The sequence below is a fragment of the Calypte anna genome, chromosome Z, assembly GCF_003957555.1.
Source record: "Calypte anna isolate BGI_N300 chromosome Z, bCalAnn1_v1.p, whole genome shotgun sequence".
NCBI classification, from domain to species: Eukaryota; Metazoa; Chordata; class Aves; order Apodiformes; family Trochilidae; genus Calypte; species Calypte anna.
In genome coordinates this window covers 47,604,919-47,631,659 of record NC_044274.1, presented here as the reverse complement: position 1 = coordinate 47,631,659, position 26,741 = coordinate 47,604,919, and the positions used below count along the sequence as shown (strand labels likewise).

The 26,741-nt window shown below is 37.4% G+C and overlaps 1 protein-coding gene across 1 annotated transcript in view; it reads left to right on the top strand.

The window, feature by feature from the left end:
* Positions 1-26,741, top strand: part of TNPO1 (transportin 1) — a 62,970-nt gene that overhangs the window by 19,939 nt on the left and 16,290 nt on the right. The window contains exons 4-19 of the mRNA XM_030466951.1: positions 3,006-3,112; positions 4,581-4,714; positions 6,522-6,603; positions 7,296-7,418; positions 8,867-8,985; positions 13,534-13,594; positions 14,125-14,293; positions 16,553-16,705; positions 17,751-17,976; positions 21,191-21,362; positions 22,664-22,750; positions 23,389-23,496; positions 23,703-23,861; positions 23,954-24,041; positions 24,522-24,620; positions 24,880-24,975. Coding sequence (XP_030322811.1) covers positions 3,006-3,112; positions 4,581-4,714; positions 6,522-6,603; positions 7,296-7,418; positions 8,867-8,985; positions 13,534-13,594; positions 14,125-14,293; positions 16,553-16,705; positions 17,751-17,976; positions 21,191-21,362; positions 22,664-22,750; positions 23,389-23,496; positions 23,703-23,861; positions 23,954-24,041; positions 24,522-24,620; positions 24,880-24,975 — 1,983 coding nt within the window. The remainder of the gene's footprint in view (positions 1-3,005; positions 3,113-4,580; positions 4,715-6,521; positions 6,604-7,295; positions 7,419-8,866; positions 8,986-13,533; positions 13,595-14,124; positions 14,294-16,552; positions 16,706-17,750; positions 17,977-21,190; positions 21,363-22,663; positions 22,751-23,388; positions 23,497-23,702; positions 23,862-23,953; positions 24,042-24,521; positions 24,621-24,879; positions 24,976-26,741) is intronic.

The following is a 26,741-nucleotide window of genomic DNA, read 5'->3' as shown; positions in this document are numbered from 1 at the left end:
GTTTTTAGAATTAAGAAGTCAAGAAATAGCTTTCAGAGAGACCACCTCAAAAAACCCAAACTTCCCCTTGTCCTGTAACTGGCATGAAAGTATTGAAGCATAGCTACTATTTCTTTATGTTCGGTTTTTAAATTGAAGAATCGATGGTGTGAACTGGGGTTGCATATAAATTGAAACAGTTACATAAGAGATGTAGTCATGACAATTATGCTGATGTTTTTAACAATTTCTGACATCCCTCTGGAGCTTATTCTCTCATATGTGTACTGCTCAATTAGCCCAGGTGGATTGGATTCACATTTCATTGGATTTCACATTTGTCAAGTGAAGTACCAACAGATTCTTTATTACAATTCTGAATTCCATTACAAAACAGTGACCATATTTATAAAGACTTTCGTATTTTTAACCTTGCAGATTAGTTTGTTGGTCAGAAAGGAAGTCTTGCTTGATCTGTCAACTCTAGCTACTAAATCAATTATTGCTTTACTTTAATTATTCTATTGTCTATGTCTCTGTGTCTGAAGTGTTGCAGAGAAAGCCACTAAGGCTGATCTCTGGTGTATTCTGTTCCCTGCTGGGCAAGCAAAGCAGCAGATGGGTGACAAAAATGTCTCAGCTGATGCAAGCTAAAGCTAATAGAAGCCAATGAAGATCCCTTTTAACATGAACCTAAGTGTCTAAAATATAATTTTATGTTCTTCTTCCCTTACTGTTCTTAAAACCTTTTTAATTGGCTGGGTTGGAAAGGATCTCAGAGATCATCGAGTCCAACCCTTGAACCACCGTTGCGGTTGCTAGACCATGGCACTGAGTGCCACATCCAGTCTCTTTTTAAATATCTCCAGGGACGGAGAATCCACTACTTCCCTGGGCAGCCCATTCCAATGCCTGATCACCCTCTCTGTAAAGAGATTCTTTCTAATATCCAACCTAAACCTCCTCTGGCACAACTTGAGACCATGCCCTCTTGTCTTGCTGAGAGTTGTCTGGGAAAAGAGACCAACTCCCCCTGGCTACATCCTCCTTTCAGGGAGTTGTAGAGAGTGATGAGGTCTCCTCTGAGCCTCCTCTTCTTTAGGCTAAACAGCCCCAGCTCCCTCAGCCTCTCCTCATAGGGTCTGTGCTCAAGTCCCTTCACCAGCCTGGTTGCCAAAGCTTCAAATACTATAGCTGTTGCCTCTAAGTTCTTTATAGTCTGATACTAATTTTTTTGTCCCCAGCATGTCTGTAATTTCAAAAACACTAACGCAACATTTTAAAATGGCCTCTTTGCAGAGCTGTGTAGAAAGTTCATAATGACATGTGTGTTCTGAACTGTATATACCTCTGAAAGGGGCAGTGGCCTTAGGTCACTTCTTGACTGTGAATCTGGAAGTATTTTCTCCTAGGCTATTCTGTTGCTGTCTGGGATAATCCTTTTGGAAGTACAATTAAAGTAATTTTCAAATAATCCTTCCTTCAGCTGTTAAAGCGTGCATCTATTACAAATATAGCTGGGCCATTTCTCATTCTCTGAAGCCATTTCTAGGACCTTGAAAAATCTTGAACCAACACTTTTTCTAAAACTATCGAGCCCTTGGAGACTTACAGCTTCTCTCACACATAGTCCAAAGGAGCTTCAGGAATTTCATTCTTATGTTTTTTCCTGAAGCTGTGTTAACTCTACAATGAAACTTCAGCCAGATCTAAGTTAAGGAGACAATTTGACAATCTAAATACTGCAACTAGGAGGCGATACAATTGATTTATTTTGTTCTTTCTGTGAAGTTCAGTTTAATTTAAGAAAAAGTGGGTCATTAAGATCCAGCAACAGTAATGCAAGTATTTTTCTGTTACTGCATTCTTTACAGGATCATAATATTAATGAGAAATGCAGTCTTTAAGATACCATAGAGCTCCAGAGGCTTTTGGTAATTTTTCTCATTCAGTTGCAGTTAAGAAGAGAACTGGATACAAACTACTTTTGGAGCTATGAAATCATGCTTTACCTCTGTCTTAATTTTTGCCCTTTGTGGGTTCTCCAGTCTATTACAATCAAAGGAGACATAATGCAAAATGTTTGTAATTTTTTGATTTTACCTTTGTGCCTTGTCTGTAATATCCTTTGCACCATACTGACATGTTTTCTTGTGTATTTAACAGGAATTTTAACACTTTATTCCAGAGAAAAATTATCTATTGTGATTAGCACAATGAAAAAACCCAGGAGAATTTTTTGCATCATTTGCTACTCGGAAGATTACTAGTTGTAGTATTGTTTTTCTGTGTTTGTGTTCCTTAGAAGTATCTGTCAGTAGCATAGCAGATTATGCAACTTGTTGCATTTGTCTTGCGGCAAAATAGGTTCCTACAAAGTCAGTCCTGGGTTATAAGCAGCCTTCCTCTGTTCTGTCACCTAATTAATTTTTTTTCGGATTTTGTATGTGCTGGAAGCAGAATTGGTGACTCTTTGGGCTTATCTGCTAGGTGAATCAGCCAACCCCTACAGCTGATCACTGGATGACCTGTCATAGTGTTTAAGCTTTTAGTAGGTATTTTTATCTTAGGATATGTCCTTAATGTTTTGTGTAAAGACAAAGTTGTGAACACATAATTTACCACTGGACTGTAAGTTTATTGAATTACAGATTTCCTCATTCATGCTTTCATGTCATTTGAAGAGGTGACTTGAGGTGGACACTGCATTTACTGGATGTCAAGCTTTGTAGAGATTTTATTAAACTTAAAACCAAAGCTGCCCTGTAGTGTTTGGACGTGATTATTACCTTAACTGGAATTACTTTGTGATCGATTTCTCATGTCCAAGACCTTCGTGGCAGCAAAAAGGATTTCAAAGCCCTTCAAATACCTTTTGTAATTAAATGCACTTCCTCTTTTTATGCTTGCCAGTTCTTAACAAAATAAGGAATGAATTAACTCTTTAGATCTCTGAGTTAAAAAACATACTATGAAACATGTTAATATATGTGAGAACTTATTTCCTTCACCCTTTTGATTCTTAGGCATTCTGATAACAACCATTGCTTCAAAAGGAGAATTACAGAACTGGCCTGAACTCTTACCAAAACTTTGCAGCTTGTTGGACTCTGAAGATTACAATACTTGTGAGGTAAGGAGATTCACAGAAAACAGAAAATTATAATCTGTTTGTTGGTTTTTTTTTTCTCTCCCTGCACATTGTGTAAGAGACTGCTGCATCTCGTCTGAGATGTGTCCTGAAGTTACCATTCTGGGATGCCTAGTCTCTTAGGCATCAAGTTTACCCTGAAAGCATTCATTTTTCTTGTAACTTCATCTGGATAAGATCCCTCCCATTGCTGTATCAGGGTGAAGGGAACAGTTCTGTTCAGTGTGCATAAAGGAAAAGAAAGAAATACCAACTTAACTGTTTAAAACTACAAGGGGAAGAACAGCCTGGTGCGATTTAAAAAAATAAATATCTCTGATCACACTTTACTTGATACTGTGTCCATGAAAGCCTGTGAAGCATTTTGTATAAAATTATCCTCGGAGATAGGACAATAGTCAAAGATGCCATACTGTTATGAGTGTTTTAGTGTTGTGTTGTCAAGAAAAAGAAAACACTTCAAAATGAAATACAAATTGATTATGTTTCCTTTTAGTGCCCAGCTCAAACTGTAACACAGAGAGCAACACTGCATCTTTTTTACTCCCCTGAACCTCCCAGAAAATAAAAGGGGAATGAGAAAGAGGGACTTATAGGTTGCAAGTTAAAACTAAAACAGATTTACTGGTACAGGGAATGTGGGATAATACTGAAAAACATAAAAATATACGCCAAATCCAATTTTAATGGTCACTGATAAAAGTGTCACTGATATAAGTGCCTGAAAGTCCTTCAAGGCAGAGCTGACTCAGGAAGAGAGTCCAAGGCTCCTCCCAGCACCAGGTTGATTTGGCTTCTGCATAGTACGTGGCAGCCTGGTGACAAAGGGCCAGAGTCTCTCTCCAAGACCTCCAAGCAAAGAAATTCATCAAGAAAGAAGGGGGCAGGAAGGCACAGGCTTCTGCCCTTGAGGCTTTATCAGAGTATGTCTGGAACTGGGAGACAACACTGACTTGTTGTGTTCTTCCCTGAATCCTTCACACTTGCATAGATTGATACCACAAAATTAGCCTGGGCACTCTTGAACCATATCAAGGTCATATCCAGAATTCTGGTTGACCCCATAATAGACCATAAAAGGAAATACAATTATATATGTAATTAAATTGAATAGTTCTGCACCTGGACACTTCTTTCTCACATAAGAACTAGCTTTTAAGGATTTTTTTTTAAAAATACCATTTAATGAACATTGAATGCTAGAATTAAAATTACTGCTTATCCATTACTGACTTGCCTAGATTGAGCACTTACAGATGCTGGTATAAAGTGCTCAAATTAGAAGCCTTTAAGGATGTATCAATTTAACTCCATATTTAGTTAAGTGAATTTACTACTTTCAGTAGCTACACTTGCTGTGCTGTGCTGAAATTACCTACTCTGTACAAAATCTGAAATTTTGCTTGGTTCAGAATGTGAAAGAAAAGGAACTATTTATTATTAATTACAGGGTGCTTTTGGCGCTCTTCAGAAGATATGTGAAGATTCTGCTGAAATTTTAGATAGTGATGTATTGGACCGACCACTCAATATAATGATACCTAAGTTCTTGCAGTTCTTCAAGCACAGCAGTCCAAAAATAAGGTGAGTTCACGTGTTGTACTGTTACAGGTGTTGTAGCAGTTACCTGTTACATTTCTTACATGAGCAGCAAAGTTGCTATTTTATAAATCTGCTTAATACATGCTTCATTGGCAGTAGTTTCTGAATGCTCACAGAATAAGAAAAATCCACTTTAGCTGCACCAGAACTTAGAAAGGTCTTTATCATTCAGCTTTCATAAGTTTTCAGTGTAAAACTATAGTAATCTCTCTAAATTATCAGAAGTACAGGACAGAAGAAAAAACTCTGAATTGAATTGTTATTGCTAATCTTCATTACAAGGACCAGTATCTTTTACCCCGAAGTGATCTGGAAGTGTGCCTGGGCCACAAAGAAGTCTAATGGTTTCCTGGACTTGGGATTATTCACCTGAAGTTCTGTGTCCAGTTCTGGACTATCCAGAGGCCAGGAAAGGGCCATGAAGGTGATGAAGGGATTAAAGCATCTCTCCTTTGAGGAAAGGCTGAGAGAGCTGGGACTGGGGAGTTCTTCACTGTATGTAAATACTTGAAAAGAGAGAGCAAAAAGACATAGCCAGGCTCTTTCCGGTGGTGCTCCTTGATAAAATCAGGTGTCAGTGGACTCAGAATGAAAAACCCAAGAAGTTCCCTCTGTCTGTTAGAAAATACTTCTTTCCTGTGAGCCTGGGCAAACAGTGGAACAGGTCATCTGGAGGGCTGGTGGAGTTTTGATCCTTGGAGACAGTCAAAAGCCATCTGGACATGGTCCTGGGCATATTGTGATAGGATTCAAATTGAATTTAGAAACTCACATAAAATAGATGCACACGTAGAAAGTGTGTAAGAGAAGTATTAACTTCCTCTTGTGGGAGGATAAACTTAATACCTCTCCATCTCTACGGTAAAAAAACATGTTTTTTTTCCTTAACACACTGTACAGTCTTGCACTTTTTCCAATGCTGCGATGTTTGTGGCTTTGAGACTATTAAACCAGTCTCAAGTTTAGAGCAGGCCATCTGCTGACTTGCAGCTAGGTTTCAGTGCATGGTGCTGAAGTATGAAAGGTACTAGTAGTGTCAGTAAAATACTTTAAATTTGTGAAGAGATGGATAACAATTAACAATATTTTATGAGACAGTCTTCCAAGATACATCTGAAGAGGAAAGACATTCAGAGTTAACATTATTTAATAATACTCTAATGGATCTACAGGGACTTTTACAGGTAGTTTTACCATGTGTCTTCACTTGCTGAATTTGATTTATCTATCTCTCTTGAGAATGATAAAGACCTGTAGATAATGGCTTTGCACAAAATGGAGTAGAAGAACCAATATTTCATTTTTCAGTATATTTCTACCACTAGTGTGTTTGTTCTAAGCTTCAGCTATATTGTTAGCAAATAGTGGTCTCACCAGAAACTGAAGATACTACAGGAGAAGTTGGATACTTAGCACTGAAAAAGGGCATGCTAAAATTTCACCATGTTTACTTGTATGGAATGATCAATATCTGAGAAGACTAGTAGTTGTAATATATGTAAAAAGAACATCTTTACATACTGCTCAGAGCAAATATGCCAGATGTACTCATGTTTCATTTTTATTTACTGAATACTTTAAAAAACATTTAACAGATATATCAGAGTGATACTTAAAATGTGGTTTAGTAATTTTGTTTGATAATACTATGCATGCACAGATTTGTACCCTCTTGATTCTAGACAGTGGGCAGTATAGTGTAATGCTTTCTAATTTTTTTCATGCCTGTGTATTATTTAGAAAAGGTTTCAAACTTATGAAAAAATAAATTTTCACTGTTCATTTTTAGGTCTCATGCTGTTGCCTGTGTCAATCAATTTATCATCAGCAGAACTCAAGCTCTTATGTTGCATATTGATTCTTTTATTGAGGTGGGTGTGTATTCTTCATTGGGAGGCGAAGTCAAATGACATGTATGATTTATCAAGAGTTATGTTTTACAACCACCTCCTCCCCCAGAATTCTTATTTCTGGTTTCCCATTCTTAGCTTCACTCCCTATGGACTGAAGTTCATTCTGTTCTTGTGCACAGAGCTGATTCATTTAAGCATTCTGTAATCCCCGAAAAAAGTATTTTGGAAGATGCTTCCTCTTCATAAGTAGAGGAAACTTCCTGTTGCACAAAGGTGTAAAAGTAATGGCAGGAGTCTGTCACTTACCTGTGATGGAAGGTGCATTTTGAGGACCATCATGTCACTGAGTCCGTCTGGGTACCTCTGAGTATTACTACTGAATGTGTATTAGCAAGGTGGTTATTTTGGGTTATCTAGAGTATTTGAATTGCTGCTGTCACATACTAACAGGAGTTTTCTGGCTTCAGAACTTCATTTATGCTTAGGAGGGAAAAAAAATCCAGGAAAAATCCACTGTTCCTGTGCCAGTGCTAATATTCCATTAGTGTTTTGGTTATGAAGCATTCATTTGCTAAACCACGTCTGAATGGTATTCTGAGGTGTGTGTGGAGTAGGAGAGTACAGAAGTAAAGGTTTGCTAGTGATGTCAATCTAAGTACAAGTTGAACTAAATGAACAGAGGCTTTTCAACTGATAATACTTTCCAACAGAATCTTTTTGCACTGGCTGGTGATGAGGAGCCCGAAGTACGCAAAAATGTTTGCCGGGCTCTGGTGATGTTGCTGGAAGTTCGAATGGATCGCCTGCTTCCTCATATGATTAGTATAGTTGAGGTGAGTCTTACTTCCCAGATTCCATGCTGAAAAAAATGTTTGGGGTTGCAGAAATAATAACAACAAATTCCCACATTTTCCTTTGTTACTAGGGTCACTGTTCTTCCTATGATTTTTAGGCTGTGTATATGGCTATCTTTCGCTGCTGAGTTAAAGCAGCCTTTTCAGTCTTCTCTCTAATGTCATGGAGTGTACAACATGATACGTAGATACTTAAAGAGGAAATGACAGCATGAGAGAATCTTCAAACAGATTACTTTTTGTTATTTTTTTGTTTTCCAGACAAGTAACAAATCCACAACAAAATAGTGGATTTCCACTGGGAAAAATGTAAAATCTCTCGTTTTAAGAGCTACTAACAAAGCCTCACTTGCCACAATTAGGACATTTTTCTACCTTTCTGAGCTGCAGTCTGTTGACAACTCATAATAGAGCAGTATTTCTGTTATTGTGAGTTCTTAATCACAAAGTGAATCCTTAGGAAAATACTGTGATTTAGTTTAATTCTTTAGGAACTGATGAATCCCTGAAATTCATAAGTCTTACTGAGGTTTTCCTATTTGGAAAATAAAGCGGTATTCTGAAGCAACTGAAAAGGGAGTTCTTTTTCTCTAAATACATTTATAAGGAAAGGTAGCTGAATGGTCTTTGCAAGGCTGTTGTTTTCGTTTTTTAAATACATGGTAGAACCAACTGTTGCAGAAATAAGTCCTGGCACAGAAGAATGGAGAAATTACTGGCTTGGAAGTTATAAGAGTCTGCTATGATTCCCTAAAATGCTTTGGCAGTTGTGTATAAAAAATTGCTGTAGCAGTACTCTACTTAGGCTTTTTTTTAATGGAGGTATTTCATTATTTTTGGCTGAAGTAAGGTTAAGTTTTAATAGCAAGCTTGAAGATTTGATACTTAATCTCTGAATTAGCATTCATGCTAGAAAAAAAAGTGAGAATTTGTGCCGATTTCCCTCCCCCCAACCTGTGCCCGCAGTAGAGGTTCTACTTAATTAAGTTATGTTAGGTAATGAATATTTGTAAAGGAAACTTTTTTATGGTCCTAGAAATAAAAAAGTTTTTCCATTTTATTAAGTGTGTAGTCCCACTTTTTTATTCAAATATGCAAAGGGGGAGCAAAATATTTTTAAAATCTAGTCACAGATCTTTGTGGATTCTTGGTAATAATGTTTTCACTTAAGCAATAAAGAAATTTAGACTCTGAGTCATACAAGATTGAAAACTCTCAGGTTATTCTCATGATAGCCTTAAGTAATCTATTATATGTAATCTAATCTTAAGTAATCTATTATATGACTGTTTCTTTCCCTTTCCCCAAAGAAATAAGATGGCTATTGTAGCATAATGTCATTTTGCAAACACACTCTATAATGTTAGTAGCTTCTTTGGAACACTTAAAACTTCTTTCTTATACAAGTAATTTATTTTATATTGTAGTACATGCTTCAAAGGACCCAGGACCAAGATGAAAATGTGGCATTGGAGGCTTGCGAGTTTTGGCTGACTTTGGCTGAGCAGCCAATTTGTAAAGATGTGTTATGTCGGCATCTTACTAAGTAAGTACTAGGAATTACAACTCTTGTTTATTTTGAAATAGTTGTCTTTAAACTTCAGCTGACTTTTTCCTGGTTACCTTGCAGAGACTGTAGCTTGCACTATGCTTAGAATTTTCCTGCAGCCAGTTCTTATGCATAGTAAAAATGGCTGTAGCACACAGTTCATTGGAAAGACTTCTGAGGATTTCAGACTCCAGAGACTGCCAGAAGCAACCTAACTTGTGTCACTGTGGTGCTTTACCTCAAGCTTAAAAGCCTATTAAGCTTCACATGGATGCAAAGATATGCTAACATGCACTTATGCTGAAACAAACACCCATGCATGACATTACCTGGAATACCTGGTGTCCTGCTGCTGATGTAGGAGTCTGTGTAATGCTTCCATGTGAATAGTCCTGGAAATGGTTGCAGATTTTATAAAAAATGTAGCCAAGGCAGCATGACAGCACTTGCATTTAAGAATAAATTTTAAATCAATTGCTGCTGCAATTTAAATTTGAAGAAAGCATGTACAGTATGTTCCCTCATAGTTCAAGTTTTCAAAACTACTTTTTTAAAGTTTCAAAGAGTTAGCCTATGCCTCAAAACGTAGGTCTTGGATTGACTGGGAATGAATATCCATGTTTGAAACAAATATCTGCATGTCTGCAATAGTATGTAACTTTTCCCCAAACTAATCCAAAGGCTTTTGCAGTAGAAAGTAAAATTTTCAGTCTTCATGGTAACTTGCTAATTTTCTGTATATGCATGAAATTAGGGCAGTTCTCTCAACATCTTGAGTGCAAGAAGAGAAGGGATGAATTCTTCTCCTCAAAAATAAGCATTATAGGTGTGAAAAAACTTTATAAAAATCAGCAAATTACCATTTTTGTAAGCAATTAGAAAGCAGCAAATTAAAACACCTACTGTTGTAGTGGAGTAGTCGAGTTAAAAACAGGAGAACAAATGTTACAAGAAATCATTAAGTTCTAAAATGGTTTTATTTGATTCCTACTCCTGTAGTTCAAAAGACATAAAAATTCTTGACACAGCTCTTGAGTCTACCCACTTCCTTCCCAACACACATTATGTTTAAGAGTGTTAACTATTAGTTAACAACTTTTCATACAGAGAATAATAGCAGTTCTTAATTAGTATTTGATAACTGCTAGTATTACACTTCTTTTGGCCTGCGTGAACAGCATCATACTCAAGTTTTTTAAAAAAAAGCTTTTAAATTCTAGAAAACAAAGGTGTAAGAGTAACACTACATTTCTCTCACCTTTCAGTGTCATGTCTGTTGAAAGCAAAATGTTGGCAAGCCCTGTTTGACTAGGGAGCTTTATAAGTCTGTCAGTATTTGATGGTAATTCTTTTTTATATGAAGTTAAAAGTGGGACAAGATCTTCTAAAAATCTGTTCATGTGGTATCTAACATCTTGTTCCATTTTGCTCCTGTAGGCTTTCTTATAAAATACAAAGCTCCTGCATACTTCATGTAGTAAACTGCAGAATTGCCTATGAATTCTGTATACTTACTATTGCTTCCTCCAAAGTTCGGAAGGTAATTGCCATTGCAATGCATGGTATTATTGCTGGCCTGATGCCTTCAGAAACAGTACTCTCAAGTGCAGGAATATAGAGAAATTGAGCCTGTCGCAGGTGCTGAATCAGTCTATGTTAATTCTTAGTTGGCTTTGGCTTGTAATACTTATCTTTATGGACTTTATTTTTGGTAGAAGATATGGTTTTATGTGAAATATTTGATTTCTTTCCCTTAGTACTGTTTTTAGCTATATATCTGCACAGTTGGAGTCCCATAGCCAGTTTAATAATGAAGTAAATCTTAATACGGATTACAGAATCACAGGATTGTCATTGTTGGAAAAGGGCTCTAAGATCACTGTGTCCAGCCGTCAGCATCCCTCCCCCCCTCCCAAAGTAAAATATATTTATATCTATATTGCCATGCCCACTTGAGCATGATGTGGCACTACTGTGGACTACAGAGTTTTTAAATACTTCCAGGGCTGATGACTCCACCACCTCCCTAGGCAGCCTGTTCCTATACCTGACTACTTTCTCAAAGAAATATTCCTAATATATAAGCTAAACCTCCCTTGAAGCAACTTCAGACCATTTCCTCTAATTCTATCATTATTTACTTAAGAGTAGAGGCCAACACCCACCTCCCTACAACCTCCTTTCAGGTAGTTGTAGAAAGCAATAAGGTCTCGTATCCTCATCTCTGAATTAAACATACCCAATTCCCTCAGCCTCTCCTCATTGGATTTGTTCTTCAGCCCCTTCACCAGCTTGGTTGCCTTTCTCTGAACTTGCTCCAGCAACTTCCTTGGTTGCACAGTTTCCCCTGCATCAAATAAGGATGGAGATTCTCCCTGGCTTTTTGTTATTCATGTATTTACAAGATCTGTTTTTGCTGTCCCTTATGATAGTGGCCAGATTGAGCACTCACTGGGCTTTCACCTTTCCAATTTTTTCTCTTCATGACCTAACAAGATTCATCCTGAGATGCCTGCCCCTTCTTTCAAACGGGGTAAACTTTCCTTTTTTTCCTGAGTCACATCAAAAGCTCCCTATTCAGCCAGGCCAGTGGTCTTCCCTCCTATTTTGTCTTATGGCACATGGAGACAGCCTGCTCCTGAATTTTGAAGATTTCCTTCACAAAGAGCTTCCAGCCTTCCTGGACCCATTTGTCCTTCAGGACTGTCTCCCAAGGTATGCTCTCAACCTATGTCCTGAACAGGATGAAGTCTGCTCTTTGAGTTCATGGTGGGGGTTTTGCTAAACCCCCTCTTTATTTCTTCAAGGATTGAGGACTTCCCCATTTTGTGGTCCCTATACCCAAGATCACCTCATCTCCCAGCAGTCCTTCCATGTTTCTGAACTGCAGGTCTAGTGAGGCACTTGGTCTCATAGGCTCATTTAACCAGCTGTGTCAGGAAGTTATCCTCCATACATATGAGGAACCTCCTACCCTGTCTTCTCTCTGCTACATTATATGTCCAGCAGATGTCTGGTAGGTTGAAGTTCCCCACCATAACAGTCTAGTGATTGTGAGACCTCTGGCAGCCGCTTGTAGAATGCCTCATCTGCCTCCTCATCCTGGTTGGGCTGTCTAAAACAGACATGCAACAGGATGCCCTCCTTATTTGCCTTCCTCCTCATCTGTACTCATAAACAGTCAACCTTATCATCACTGACATCATTAAGTTCTATACAATTAAAACACACCCTACCATACAGAGCCATCCCACCACTTCTTCCTCCTTGTCTGTCCTTTCTTAGGAGCTTATAGCCACACATAGCAGCATTCCAGTCATGAGAGTCATCCCACCATGTTTCTGTGATGTTGACTACATCTTAACTGTCTTGCCACACCATGGCTTCTAGCTCCTCCAGTTTGTTACCCATGCTGTGTGCATTGGTGTAGATGCACTTGAGCTGGGCTGTTGGTTTCACCCCTATCACTGCCATGCTTATCTCTAGTGAGCCTGGTTTTAACCCCTTCCTCCTTCAGACCTAGTTTAAAGCCCTCTCAATGAGCCCTGTGAACTTCTGGTCAAGAAACCTTTTGTCTTTGTGGATAGTTCCACTCCATCTCTCATCAGCAGGTCAAGTGCAATGTAAAGAGTCCCATGATCAAAGAACCCAAAATACAACCTATTGTAGCATCAGCTTCTAAGCCACCTGTTGATGAGGTGGGCATCTCTTCCTTTCAGTCTTCCCTGCCACTGAAGCTATTGAGCAAAACTTCACCTGTGCTCTTGATCTGTCTACCATTTAGCCCAGTGCTCTGAAGTCTCTTCTTATTGCCTTTGGACTTATCTTGTGTATCTCATCACTGCCCACCTGCATGACCAGTAATGAGTAGTAATCAGAGGGTTGTACCAGATCAGTGAGTTAACAAAGTAGATCTTTGATCTGGGCTTCCAGGAGGCAGCATACTTCCTGTGGGATTGGTCTGGCCAGCACACTGATTAGTCAAGATCTCTCCAGTGCTGGGGATCTGCCTCACTGAAGTAATTGCAAAAGGATAGGAGGGCCTAATATAGTTAGCCTTCCATCTTTAGGCTAGTGAGAGATAGTCATCAGCCCCAAGTAGATGAAGTGATAAGTACTATTGGTGATGGCTGACTTTTTTTATCATGCATATTGTGGAAATTTGAATTTTTACTGAAAAGCTTTAGTCTTAAATTCTGAAAGGCTCTTCAGAATAAACTCATATATGTATAATTTTTTTTAAGTTTAAAACTCAGTTGTGCTATATGGCTTCCTTTAGCAAAAAGTTTGTAATTTGAAATTAACACTTTTCCAGATTACAAAGGATTGAACCTTATGACATGGAGCTTGATTTAGAGTACTACCTTCTGTTATCAGGCTAAGGTTTGGCTAGTTGTGGCTTTTTTTTTTTTTTTTTTACTTTGGGTTGGGGTGCTGAGGGCTACAACCAAAATTGTAATGTATGCCAACATAACTGAAAACTGTCTTCCTTTTTGTTTTTTTGGTGTGTGTGTTATTTTGACACATATCATAATTTCTTTGTAGGCTGATACCTGTGCTGGTAAATGGTATGAAATATTCAGAAATCGATATTATTCTACTGAAGGTGAGGATCTTTTATTTTTTTTCCTCTGTAAGAATGCGTGCTGTTTGAAATACTAAATGTGACTGATGCCATGTTCGTTGGAAAAAAATCTGCAGGCTTTACTGCTTTGCTTCTTTTCCATACCACCCAACTTAGGCAGACTTGGGACATTTGTGCATATAAACTACTGAAGCAATGCCTGAAAAAATATTCATAATTTGTTTTGTCCTCTACACAGCTTTTTCTATCACTACATATGTCTGAGTAACAGAATTTCACCACCACTACCTCTTTCTTTTTTGTTCCCATTAAGAACCATTTTTTTAACAAGAAGAATGCTTTATGTGTGACCTTACCACTCCTGCTTCTATATTCTACATTCCTATACTTTTCTACTAAATGTCACAGCAGAATGTTTTTAGTTAGTTGAGCAGCATAAGTGGGATATACATCTTTTATATGTGTTTAAAATCTTGAACTCAAACCACATTCTTAACTTTTATGAGTAATACTGTTGGACTAGTTTATCTGATGAAACATTTTGATGACAGGGGGATGTTGAAGAAGATGAAGCTATTCCAGATAGTGAACAGGACATAAGACCTCGTTTTCATCGTTCACGGACGGTGGCTCAGCAACATGAAGAAGATGGTATTGAAGATGATGACGACGATGATGATGAACTTGATGATGATGACGCTATTTCTGACTGGAATTTAAGTATGTCCAAGTAACGTGTAAAATCATAGAATCATAGAACTGTCTGGGTTGGAAGGGACCTCAGAGATCATCAAGTCCAACCCTTGAACCACCACTGTGGTTGCTAGACCATGGCACTGAGTGCCACATCGAGCCTCTTTTTAAGTACCTCCAGGGACGGAAAATCCACTACTTCCCTGGGCAGCCCATTCCAATGCCTGATCACCCTCTCCATAAAGAAATTCTTTCTAATATCTAACCTAAACTTCCCCTGACACAACTTAAGACCGTGCCCTCTTGTCTTGTTGAAAGTCGTCTGGGAAAAGAGACCAACCCCCACCTGGCTACACCCTCCTTTCAGGGAGTTGTAGAGTGATGAGGTCTCCCCTGAGCCTCCTCTTCTCCAGGCTGAACAGCCCCAGCTCCCTCAGCCTCTCCTCATAGGGTCTGTGCTCGAGTCCCTTCACCAGCCTGGTTGCCCTCCTTTGGACCTGCTCCAGGACCTCGATATCCTTCCTGAACTGGGGGGCCCAGAGCTGGACACAGTACTCGAGGTGTGGCCTCACCAGGTCTGAGGTTTTTTTTAAATGTTTTAAAAGATTTCTACTCGCATAATGCAAGAACCATAGGAAAAAGAGAACTTTACACATTGGAATATTGAGGCTTTGTATGCAAAGAAAAGCTGCTGTTGTAACTGGTGGATGGGGTAAAAGGGTAGTATTTCAGATGACAATTTCACCATGTAACTGTATTGGCAAAAGCCATCTGTAAGCTTATTTCAGATATGGCAGACGTTCATTTTCTAAAAAAAAAAGAAGCTGTTATACAATGATAGCTGGATTGCTTTCTTTTACCTCACTTTTCCCTCTAAAATTTTGTTTTTGTTTTGGGTTATTTTTTTCCATATGAGCATGCTGGTACTGATAGTCATTACCAGTAATTATATTCTATATGTGAAATTTACTTGTGACCACAGTGTAGTACTGCAGTTACGAAGAGAGGAGACAGCTATGAGGAAATCACAATTCTAATGGCCTCTATATGGGTTATAGGCCATTAGGCCATGCGGTGAAGTAAAGAAAGAAAATGCCACAAATTGTAAGCTCATTGATAGAAAATGGCTACTGAAATTCTGACAAATATGATTTAAGTATACTTAGTAGGTAACCTCATTGTGGAATAACATTATGAGATTCTACAGACAGCAATGACAGGAACAGCATTATGAATCTAAAAACATACTTCTTGTATAGAAGAGGCTTTATGGAAACAAGTGTATTTACACTCATATTTTCATAATCAACAGAATAGTAATAATTGATAGAAGATAGCTGAATGACAGAGGGTGCCCTGTGGTGCATAGCTTTGATTAAGATGGTGAGGAAGGTGTCAAGGAATGGTGTTCTTAAAAGAGAGCAGAACAGTTAAAAAAAATCTGTATTGACACGTGTTATCTGGACTTCTGAAAACTTTGATTATCTGAAAATCAAAATTATGAGCTCAGTTTCTTACCTGTTGTTTTATATTTGACTTCCAATTTGAACAGAGAATAAGCATCAGCACAGCCTGACATCTAGCAGCATTTCTTACTAATGAGAAGAGTAGGATTTCTTATGGCAGATTCATAAGGAACTGAGATAAGCAAAAAGTGCAGTATAAATTCTCTAAGAGGAGTATTCTTTATGAAACAAACAGCATTACTTTTTCTAGACATGACATTCTGAATCATTCTTTGAAAATTTTCCTGATTTTAATTTAATCAGCTTTTGTTTGCTAAAAACATAGGATTAAAACTTTCAAACAAATTTTGGGGTGTTTGTCTTGGTACATTGTAGTTTAGCATTAAGGAGCAGCAAATTCTTAGTTTCTGGAGTTGATGTTTTTGCCTTTTTCACTTTGAAACTTGGATATGTTTTAGCTTTCTCTTTTGAATCAAATGGTATTGTTTTTAGGCCACTTCTCCTTAGTTTCTCCAGTGAGTTACATTCATGTTACAGACTCTCTTTCCTCGTTATTGTTGTGCTATCCTGAAATCATGCTAATCATATTTAATTATATTTAATGTTGCAATACAATGCTGTGGTTCCTGTCACTGGAGTGTTTTAATATCCCCAATGCGTAAGTCCTTTCAGCAGCTATTTAAGCACTGCAAAATGGAAGTATCTTTACTCCTAATGTCCTGAAACTCCACTGGCAGTTCAAAGTTTAAATGCAGAATATATTGTCTAGCTGTAACTGCTTGCATAGTAAGCAGAAATTAATGCTGTTAATTGTCTACAGGGAAATGTTCTGCTGCTGCTCTAGATGTCCTAGCCAATGTATTTCGTGATGAACTTTTGCCACACATCTTGCCCCTTTTGAAGGAATTGCTCTTCCATCCAGAATGGGTAGTTAAGGAATCAGGTATCCTTGTTCTTGGAGCAATTGCTGAAGGTAAGTTTACAGTGCATATCAGATTGATGGAATTTTTTCTATTCATTCTAAAGCAGCTCTGATTATGCAAACAAATACGTGTCTTTATTTGCTTTGGTTTCAGTGGTTTATCTCCACATCTAATTGGTCACTGCAGTTATTTAATTTTTCATTTTCAAATCTATGCATGTTTGGAAACTTAAAAAGCATTAGTTTCTATTATTTCTTCCTGTCTTAACTCTGCAGCATATATTTGTTGGTCTCATGAAATACTACTCAAATAAATTTGAGCATTGCATTTCATTAAAGTGTTTCCAGAAAGGAAGAAGTCAGTGCCCTGAGCTGCTTTTTGTGGATAGTTCTCCATTTTAAACACGATTACTACCATTTCTTTGTACTTAGTGTTACTTGGCTTTTTGCCTACTTTTGCAGCATCTCTGTTCCTATTGCAGGCTGAAGGGAATACATTCAGGTCTATGTCCTTTTCTTACAGTACCTTGTGAACATATTTCTTTCTTTGTAACTCAAACACTTTTGATGGTTTTTATTTCAAATAAGGCTAAGCAGGAAAATTTCAGTGTATTGCTGCCCTTGACACTCATATCTTTTATTGCTGGTCAGTATTTGTATGACATTAGGAGAAAACAAGAAGAAAATTGAATTTCTTAAAGAATCTTTATGGATAATCTGTATCCAAGACCAGGTTGTTCTCTACTTGTTGTCTTGGTTGCACTGAGCAGGCTGGTGTAGGACCTCCAAGTTTTATAAACTCATTTTATTTGAGTGTACTTGCCATGTTACATTTAATAAATCTGAATTTCCAGAGACTGGGGAACACATACGTATAAATGTAGTTAAAAGGAATGAATGTTTAACTGGGGGTTTTAACTACTGCTTATGTAAAGTTTCTTTTTAGGACTTAGTATAAATTAGGTAGACTGCTTTTTATATTGTTAAAATGTATTCCTGCATGACACAGATTGAAAATATGTCGCTTCTAGGAAGTGGAAAACAGTAGCACTTTCTGTTAAATCTGGTACTGCAATAGCTATATTTTGCCTTCTAGGCTGCATGCAGGGTATGATTCCATATCTTCCTGAGCTGATCCCTCATCTTATTCAGTGCCTCTCGGACAAAAAGGCTCTTGTGCGCTCCATTACATGCTGGACCCTGAGTCGCTATGCACACTGGGTAGTTAGCCAACCCCCAGACACATACTTGAAGCCATTAATGACTGAGTTGCTAAAGCGTATCCTGGATAGCAACAAGAGAGTACAAGAAGCTGCCTGCAGGTAAGCCAAAGCTTAAACACAAAGTACTACCCATGAAACTGCTTTTTCATGGGAAATTAATGCCTTTATCAATGGCTGCATGACTCCATTTCTAGCTCTTAATGTATTCCTTTCTCTTTTAAATTGGAGTAGATGAAGCTTCTTCTGGAGTAGTTACAAATTATTCTGCATCATAGTAACATGCAAAAAGTTTATTTGTATTTCTCTTGTCCTGTTTGTTTTCAGAGCATATGAATCACCAAACTAAATAACTTCGTGTAGCAGAAGAAATTGTCTCTTTGTGACACTTGTTTATTTTCAATATATGGTGCTTTATTCACCAGAAATCTGACTTTTTTTTAAAATAGACCTAAGACCTATGTTAATACTGATTGTAATGGAAAACTATTATGTAATTGGATTCCTGATGTTGTTTATAAATTAGGATTACCAGACATTTTAGTTATTACTATTTCAAGGGATATTCTCATTTTCTTGAATCATAGAATCATAGAATTGTCTGGGTTGGAAGGGACCTCAGAGATCATCGAGTTTACCCTTTTACCACCGTTGCAGTTGCTAGACCATGGCACTGAGTGCCACATCCAGTCTCTTTTTAAATATCTCCAGAGACGGAGAATCCACTACTTCCCTGGGCAGCCCATTCCAATGCCTGATCACCCTCTCCGTAAAGAAATTCTTTCTAATATCTAACCTAAACTTCCCCTGGCACAACTTAAGACCATGCCCTCTTGTCTTGTTGAAAGTCGTCTGGGAAAAGAGACCAACGTCCACCCGGTTACAACCTCCTTTCAGGGAGTTGTAGACAGCAATGAGGTCTCCCCTGAGCCTCCTCTTTTCCAGGCTGAACAGCCCCAGCTCCCTCAGCCTCTCCTCATAGGGTCTGTGCTTGAGTCCCTTCACCAGCCTGGTTGCCCTCCTTTGGACCTGCTCCAGGACCGCGATATCCTTCCTGAACTGGGGGGCCCAGAACTGGACACAGTACTTGAGGTGTGGCCTCACCAGTGCTGAGTACAGGGGAGATGCTGGGAGACAAAATTGCCTTCTCTCCCTTGTCCACTGATACTTTTTTTTTACCAAAATAAATTAATTAATGGCTTCATTAATGAACACAAAATTAATGGAGTGAGAATGGGTCGACCTCTTGTGCAGATAGCTTGTTAAATAAAGTTTTTGTCAGTTTGTGTGGGGGCAGGACTATAAGTAGTGTGGGGCAGTAGACTGCCAAGAAAGCAGCTAGATATGCTTTTGATTGGATTCTTAACACTTGATACACGCAAATTTGTTGTTGTTGTTATAATTATTACATTCCATCCCCAAAGATAGGACCCTTGTCCAGGGGGACAAGTCTGGGATCAGAGTTCCTGTGCTTTGATTTTTAGAATTGGGGTAGATGTATCTTTACCTGAGAACAGATACAATTAGTTTAATGAAATTGAGGAAGATTGAAGGAAACACTATTTCCTTTTTTATCTCTAAACCTTTTAAAACAATGGGCTAGTAAATTGCTTGGACTTTAAAGTCTGCTCCATTCTGTGTTTTCATGGTGATAGTTTTCTGTTCCTGAATAGACAGAAAAATGGTTATACAAGACTACTTGCTTCAGATATTTTCAGATCCAAGGAAAAAAATGGTTACACATTCTGTAAGAAAACCTCCAAACAACAAAAACACTCACACCCTGCCCCACGTAAAACCACCAATAAGCCGAAGTCCCACACTTCTGTTCATACTTTCTTTGTCTAAAACATGGTTGAAATATGCATGTAGTTGAAGACAGCTGCATTGCTGTTTTTAAAAAACCCCATGTAGTGCTTACGAAGGGAAGAACAAGAGGCAGTGAAAAATGTTAAAGTCATACAAAAGAGATAAGATGGAAAAATTAAAACTATTAATAGATTTTTTTTAAGTTAAACTTTAGATTTATAGCACATTTCAAAATCCTTTCTTTATAGCAGGGATTTATTAAAATTATTGTTGCAGCTAAAAAATAAACTGCCTGGGAAGCTGCAGGAAAAATGTAGAGCTGTTACAAGTCTCAACATGCTAGCTTTCTAAGTGGCAAGAAAATGCAGTGTTCCTTCTTAGAGAGGAGCAGAAAGCTGCATCCCTACAATAAATGGTTGCACAGATTGTCAATATCTACCAACTTGAAGACTGGTCAGGATACTGTATGTTTGCATCAATGAATTGTGTATCATAGCAGATATTTAACATTAATTTCTGTGTTACTGAGGAACTGCTCCTCTAGTTGGTGACACATAAAAGGAAAACACATTCCTGAAACACATTTTCCTACTCACACTGTATACCTTTAGGGAAGAATGCTTTATAATATTATTAAAAAATAATAAATAAAAAATGCTAGCCACTTAATGTTCACAGTTGTATTGTGTTATGAAAATAAGCATTTCTGTATTTGGTAACACACTAGTAGGGAATTGTACACCTCATGGGGTGATGCATGCGTTTTTAGTGCATGGACAGGCTAATAATAATCTTGTTGACACAAGGTAGGCCAGTAAATCTTCAACAGCTCAATTTTTTTCCATTCATTGATGTTTCTTTGAAGCAGCATGTCTGGGGTGGGGGGTGGGATTTTTTGTTTTGAGTGATTATTTTTATTGCTGATGTTCAAGCATCTGACAGACAACCTGAAAAGATTTATGTTGCCATAATGTATGCTTTGACTAAGGCTGCCTAAAGCTCTTCATCATCTCTATATGCTTTTAGTTTTACATGTATCTGTTTCTTTATGTAATGGGCTGCTGAGAGTACAGGCTGATGTTGGCATTGTTCTGGTACAGTGGCACTGGGGCTCCTAGTTGCAGCTGCAACATACAATAAAGATAGTACGACATCCTTAATTTAATGAAAAACTTTTGCTATGGTTCCTGCTATTTTAAGTATATTGTAGCTTGTGGACAGTAGCGCTTTTCTCAGTAGCGGCTTCCTGAGTATAAACAATGGGTTTTGTGGAAATATTTTTTTAATTTTTTCATCATAATGAAGGATCTGAGTCCTTAAATGTTCAGTCAAAAAATCAAAATTATTACAGTAATGCCATTTTGAAAAAATATCTTGGGTGAATTTGAGTACTAAATACAGTTTTATGTTTAATCAGAAATTAGTAGCATTTTGGGGTCATCTTGTTTCATTTTTTCCGCGTTACTAACAGACTTGGGTTTTTTGTTTGTTTTTTTTTGTCCCTCAGTGCCTTTGCTACTCTAGAAGAGGAGGCTTGTACAGAGCTTGTTCCCTATCTCGCGTATATACTTGACACTTTGGTCTTTGCATTTAGTAAATACCAGCATAAAAACTTGCTCATTCTTTATGATGCCATAGGAACTTTAGCAGATTCTGTAGGACATCATCTAAATAAACCAGTGAGTATACCAAATGCTTTTGTGGAAGCACTCATTACAACTGAAAAACTGGTTCACTGTTTTTTGTAGTGTACTTTACATGTTAGAAACAGAAGCACTGATCTTTCTGTTTAGGTTTCAATAATACTTAATACTTACAGGTAAAATGTATGCATGACCGCATGTACTATTCCCACTACACAAACAGTTGCTATTTTTAATGAATTGTATGTGAAGTGGCTTGTGAAACATGATTCTCATTGTGAGATTTTTTTCTCTTGTTCAGAATTTTTCAGCTCAGAAGAGATACATATATCAGTATCAATATGAAATGGGGAAATAGTATTTTGGTACAATCTGTGTTTTAATTCCTAGTGACCACATCTTTTTCTGGTTTTTTGGGTTGGGGTTTTTTTGGTTGGTTTCTGTTGGTTTGGGGGGTTTTTTGTGGTGATTGAAGGTATAGCTCTGTGTTTCTCTTTCCCATGTACTGGAGCACATCATCACTAGAAATTGTTTTATCTGACAGTCAGACTGGCATTCATTTTATACATAAAAACACAGAATCCTTTGAACAAAGCATAGATAGCACACAGGCAAATATAGTGGTTTGGGGGGGTTTTGTTTGTATATATTAATAGAATATCCATACATGTCACATATATGCATCACTTGAGACTGCTTATTGAAACATGTTTTATTCCTCTATAGTGCTTCACATGTCTTAGACTCACTAGAATAAAACTAATTAATCCATGACACTTTACTTGCCATCTGAGACCCCCCCACGCCATCAAGGGACTTCTATTTCAGTCTCTCTCTGACCCTGGCCAAGGAGTTAGTGTGACAGAACCAGGAGAAAGCTAAATGAGAGCTCCTGGGGAAGGTGGGACTTTCTTCAGTAACTTAGAGTTTTATATCTTTGAACACAGTATTAGCTGCCAGCATCAGCTGGCTCTTTAGATACCTTCTGGGAGCAACAGCTGTATGGGGATGCCTTGCCAGTCCTTCTGGCTGTGCAGTGGCAGGGAATATGCAACAGCTTTTTGGAGGTGGGTTGAATTTGTGCATCTAGCAGCACAGGAAATAATTTTCTTTGTGGATTGTTAGTTGCTTGAGAAAGAAATTTCAGGAATTGGAAGGGGATAGCACCAGGGCAATGGAAAATGGCTGAGGAAAGCAGGTGGCAGTATGCCAGGATTTTATTTTTTTTTTTTTCAGAAAAAGTAGAATAAATATCAGTTCTTAATAGCTGTTTTCTAGCTCTGAAATGAAATTGTATGCAGTGGTTTCAGCAGCTGGTGCATTTTCATCCTAAACAGGAATATATTCAGATGCTAATGCCTCCATTGATCCAGAAGTGGAACATGTTGAAGGATGAGGATAAAGATCTCTTCCCTTTGTTAGAGGTAAATGCTAAAATTTTAATATGTTTTATCAACTTATTTTAGGAATTACACATCCTACTAATGATGCTCCCACTAGGAAGTGTGACTATAAAAGCTGACACTGTACCATTACAGAAAAAATATTCTGGTTTTAATAGGAAAATTTTGTGATTAAGGAAATGTCATTAGGTTCAGCAGAATTTTTTTTTTCTGACATTTGGAAGTGTTTCCTCTGGGATACTTTCAGATAAAAAGAAAAAAAGTTGGTTTTTTGTCTTTTCTATCCTTGCTTCGCACTTTATTCCTCCATTAAAACTACTATCAGACAAACCTAAGATCCAGATCATGTAGTCGGTTCTCTGTACTTCCTAGTGAGATGCAGGAAAGCACCTCTAGAAAAATTGGTTTCATAACTTCTAGGCAATATTAAAGCTTGTACATAGTCAAGATAGTGAAGCTTTAATGTAAGTGGTGGCTGAATTATTGTAACAGGTTTTGTATTCACTTTCTTGGCTACCTTCAAGACAATACTGCTGAGAGAGCAGCAATTTACTACTTGGCTTGAAGGGTCAGCAAATTGATACTGCCTTTCTGGGTTATGTTTTGAGTTACATGTGGTTATACTGAAAATGCTTTTATCTTTTTTTTTTTTTTTCCAGTGCCTGTCGTCAGTTGCTACTGCCTTGCAATCTGGCTTCCTTCCATACTGTGAACCTGTATACCAGCGTTGTGTAAATCTAGTGCAGAAGACCCTTGCACAAGCCATGGTATTTTCCTATTGCTATTTCAGTGTTTCCAGAATATCTCACTAAGCCAACATATTAACTATGTGAAGTTACGGGTTTGCAGGGAGATTTGTAGTATAACCATTGAATATAACCATTGAAATGAAGCTGCAATTCTGAAACTTTTTTTTAAAGCATACTCAGGAGAACATCTAATACTAATTGTAAAAATGTGTACCTTGTTGCAGTTGCATAATGCTCAGCCAGACCAATATGAGGCTCCAGATAAAGATTTCATGATTGTGGCTCTTGATTTACTCAGTGGTTTAGCTGAAGGACTTGGAGGCAACATTGAACAGCTAGTGGCTCGCAGCAATATCCTGACACTAATGTACCAGTGCATGCAGGTAAGATAACTCACCTGTTTGATGCAGGGATTTGCTTTCTTAAGAGAGTCAGAAACACTTCTGGAATTTTATTTTTTTTTCCCTCTCTTTAGGATAAAATGCCTGAAGTGCGGCAGAGTTCTTTTGCATTGTTAGGGGATCTGACAAAGGCATGTTTTCAGCATGTTAAGCCTTGCATCGGTATGTTTCTTTTAAATATTGAACCAAGAATTTGTTTTTCGAAGTTATGAGAGGGTGGTTTAGTAATTTTTAAGCTCTCTGTTCTGTGGGTTGCCTTTTCATGGTGCTCAAGTTTTCATTTTCCTTTGTCAGCAAGGGTGTCTTTCCTCTTTTGAACTTTCCCTCTCTTCCTCTGCCCCAGCAAGGGAAAGAGAGAAAAATATTTCCAGAGTTACATAAAAGTAAAGCCTACTAGAAATGTTGTAAGATCATAATTTTGAGAGGCTTTGCAATGATCTGCTTAGGTTCTAAAATCCAGGTTTAGCTGATACGAAGCAGAAATATAGCTCTTGTTAATTCATGTATAACACTTCCCAAGCATATATAGGCTCCCATAATTTATTTAAAACCCCTTTTTTTCTTTTCTTCCCCATGATCTTGCATTTATGGAACAAGATTGTTGTATTGTGTGATGAGACTTTAAAATGTTGTTCTTTCTAGCTGATTTCATGCCAATTTTGGGAACCAACCTAAACCCTGAATTTATTTCTGTGTGTAACAATGCCACCTGGGCAATTGGAGAAATCTCCATCCAAATGGGTAAGTGTTTTGTTTTCGTGGTTTTTTTCCTTTTAAATCTCTATACATTGAGCATGCTTTTTCTGGGTGGTTGTGGGTTTTTTTGGTTTTGGGATGTTTTGGTTTTTTAGTTATACTTTCAAACTAAAATGTAATTCAAGTTTGAAATTCTTCTCCTTATTAGTAACTTCAGTGTGCCAAATCTATTTAGATTATGTGTATTAATGATAATTTTAATCTGAAAATGGTTTTTTTGTTTTGTTTTTTTTACCTGTTTCAGGTATAGAGATGCAGCCTTATATTCCAATGGTGTTGCACCAGCTTGTAGAAATAATTAACAGACCCAACACACCAAAGACGTTGTTAGAGAACACAGGTACCCAAAAATTGAACCATACATGGTGAAGGAATTTAGAGATTTTAAGAATTATTTTAAAAATTGCATAGGGGAACCACACCAGAACTTACATGGTTATGCATTTTGATTTTATAAGTAAAAGCAACTCTGTTTTGCAGAAGCTCTTACAAGTCTCAGTCTTGAAGCAAACCATTTTTAAAGTATCTAAATTCTTAAAGTTATTGCTTTCTGACTTTTATAAAGGTTTTATATTTATTTGCCATCTGTTTAAATAAGTATTCTTCAATTTTTATATAGGTATTGAATATGATATGTATGCAGTAACACTTAAATACTTAGCTCATGTTGATTTTAATATATGCATGTCCTTACACATGTGTATTTGTATGTCCAGTGTTTCAAAAAGATGGAATTGGCATGTATAAAACTAATAATGAATCATTTGAATTTACAAAAAAATGCACTTCTATTTTAAAGATAAAATCACAATATCGTGCGCAAAAATCTAGATCTGTGATGGCAGTTTTACCACAGAATAACTGTAGTTATGTATAACTTCTATTACCTGGACACTTAATAGAAAAAATTATAAAAAAAATTATAATAGTGGCATGCATGCTTTAGATTCTGGCCCACAGATTTGCCTTCAAAATTGGGAGCAATCCCCAAATGCCTTACTGAATTGGAATTTCTGAGGCTTGTTTCTTTTGCATTTATAGAGAGCATGTTCTGGTATGAAGAGCACCTTCCATACTTAAGCAAAACTTTATTAATAATTTGACAGGTTTCTGTTTTACTGTTTTACTAACTGAGAATTTTTAAAATTTTATTTCTGTTAATGTTTGAAAACTAAATGTCTTGTAAGAATATTATGGTTTAGTCATTACACCTGACAAGACTGAAAGTTACCCAGATAGAGTGATATATTGTTTGAACTTAGCAAGAGATAGATTTTTCTGGTCTTCTCAAAACTTAAAAGCTGCATTTCTCTGTCCCCCTTCCTCTCCCCATGTAGTATGGAAGGTGAACTTGAAGGAAAAATTACATAGTTGTCTGGCATATTATAGGTACCAGTCAAAAAAATAATTTCAGAGCAAATACCTACTTATGAAATATGTCATGGAATAGTTTAGCAATATAAATTTTCTTTCCCCCTGCTCCTACCCTGACCCTTTTCTTGTGCACCGATGGATGTGTAATACCTGTACCTGAGAGGCATCCAGTACTTAAATGTTTGCTTCCATCATTGTTAGAGAATTTTTGGAAGCATCCAAACAATGACCTTTCTTTTTTTTTTTTTTAATTCTCTTAATATTTACTTTAAATGTGGATGCATAACTGCAAATAAATGTTGAGTGTGATGTATTGTAAGTTTGTTGTGGGATACTGTGCTGCATAACGCTAGTATGTGCAAGAATATTACTGTTTTCTACTTCAGCTTGCTACATAATGAGCTAGAGACACTTCTCCATGGATATGAGATGACCTTAATTAAAATCAACTGCGTAGAAAATAACCAGCACATGCCAAAAAGTTGAGCTTTGACAAAAATTACTATCTCTTGTACAGAATGTAGCTGTGAGAATTCACAGATAAAACCTGAAGTGCATTTCACGTGAAAGTAACGTTTGAAATGCAATTTTCTAACTTAGATCTGCCAGAAAGTAGAGACACTTAATATTGAAATAGAGTGATATCATCACAAAACAGTATATTGCCAGCAAGCTGCAGCTTTCATGGAAAGAGTATGTTTCAAACTGTTGGTATATCCTGCACCAAACTTT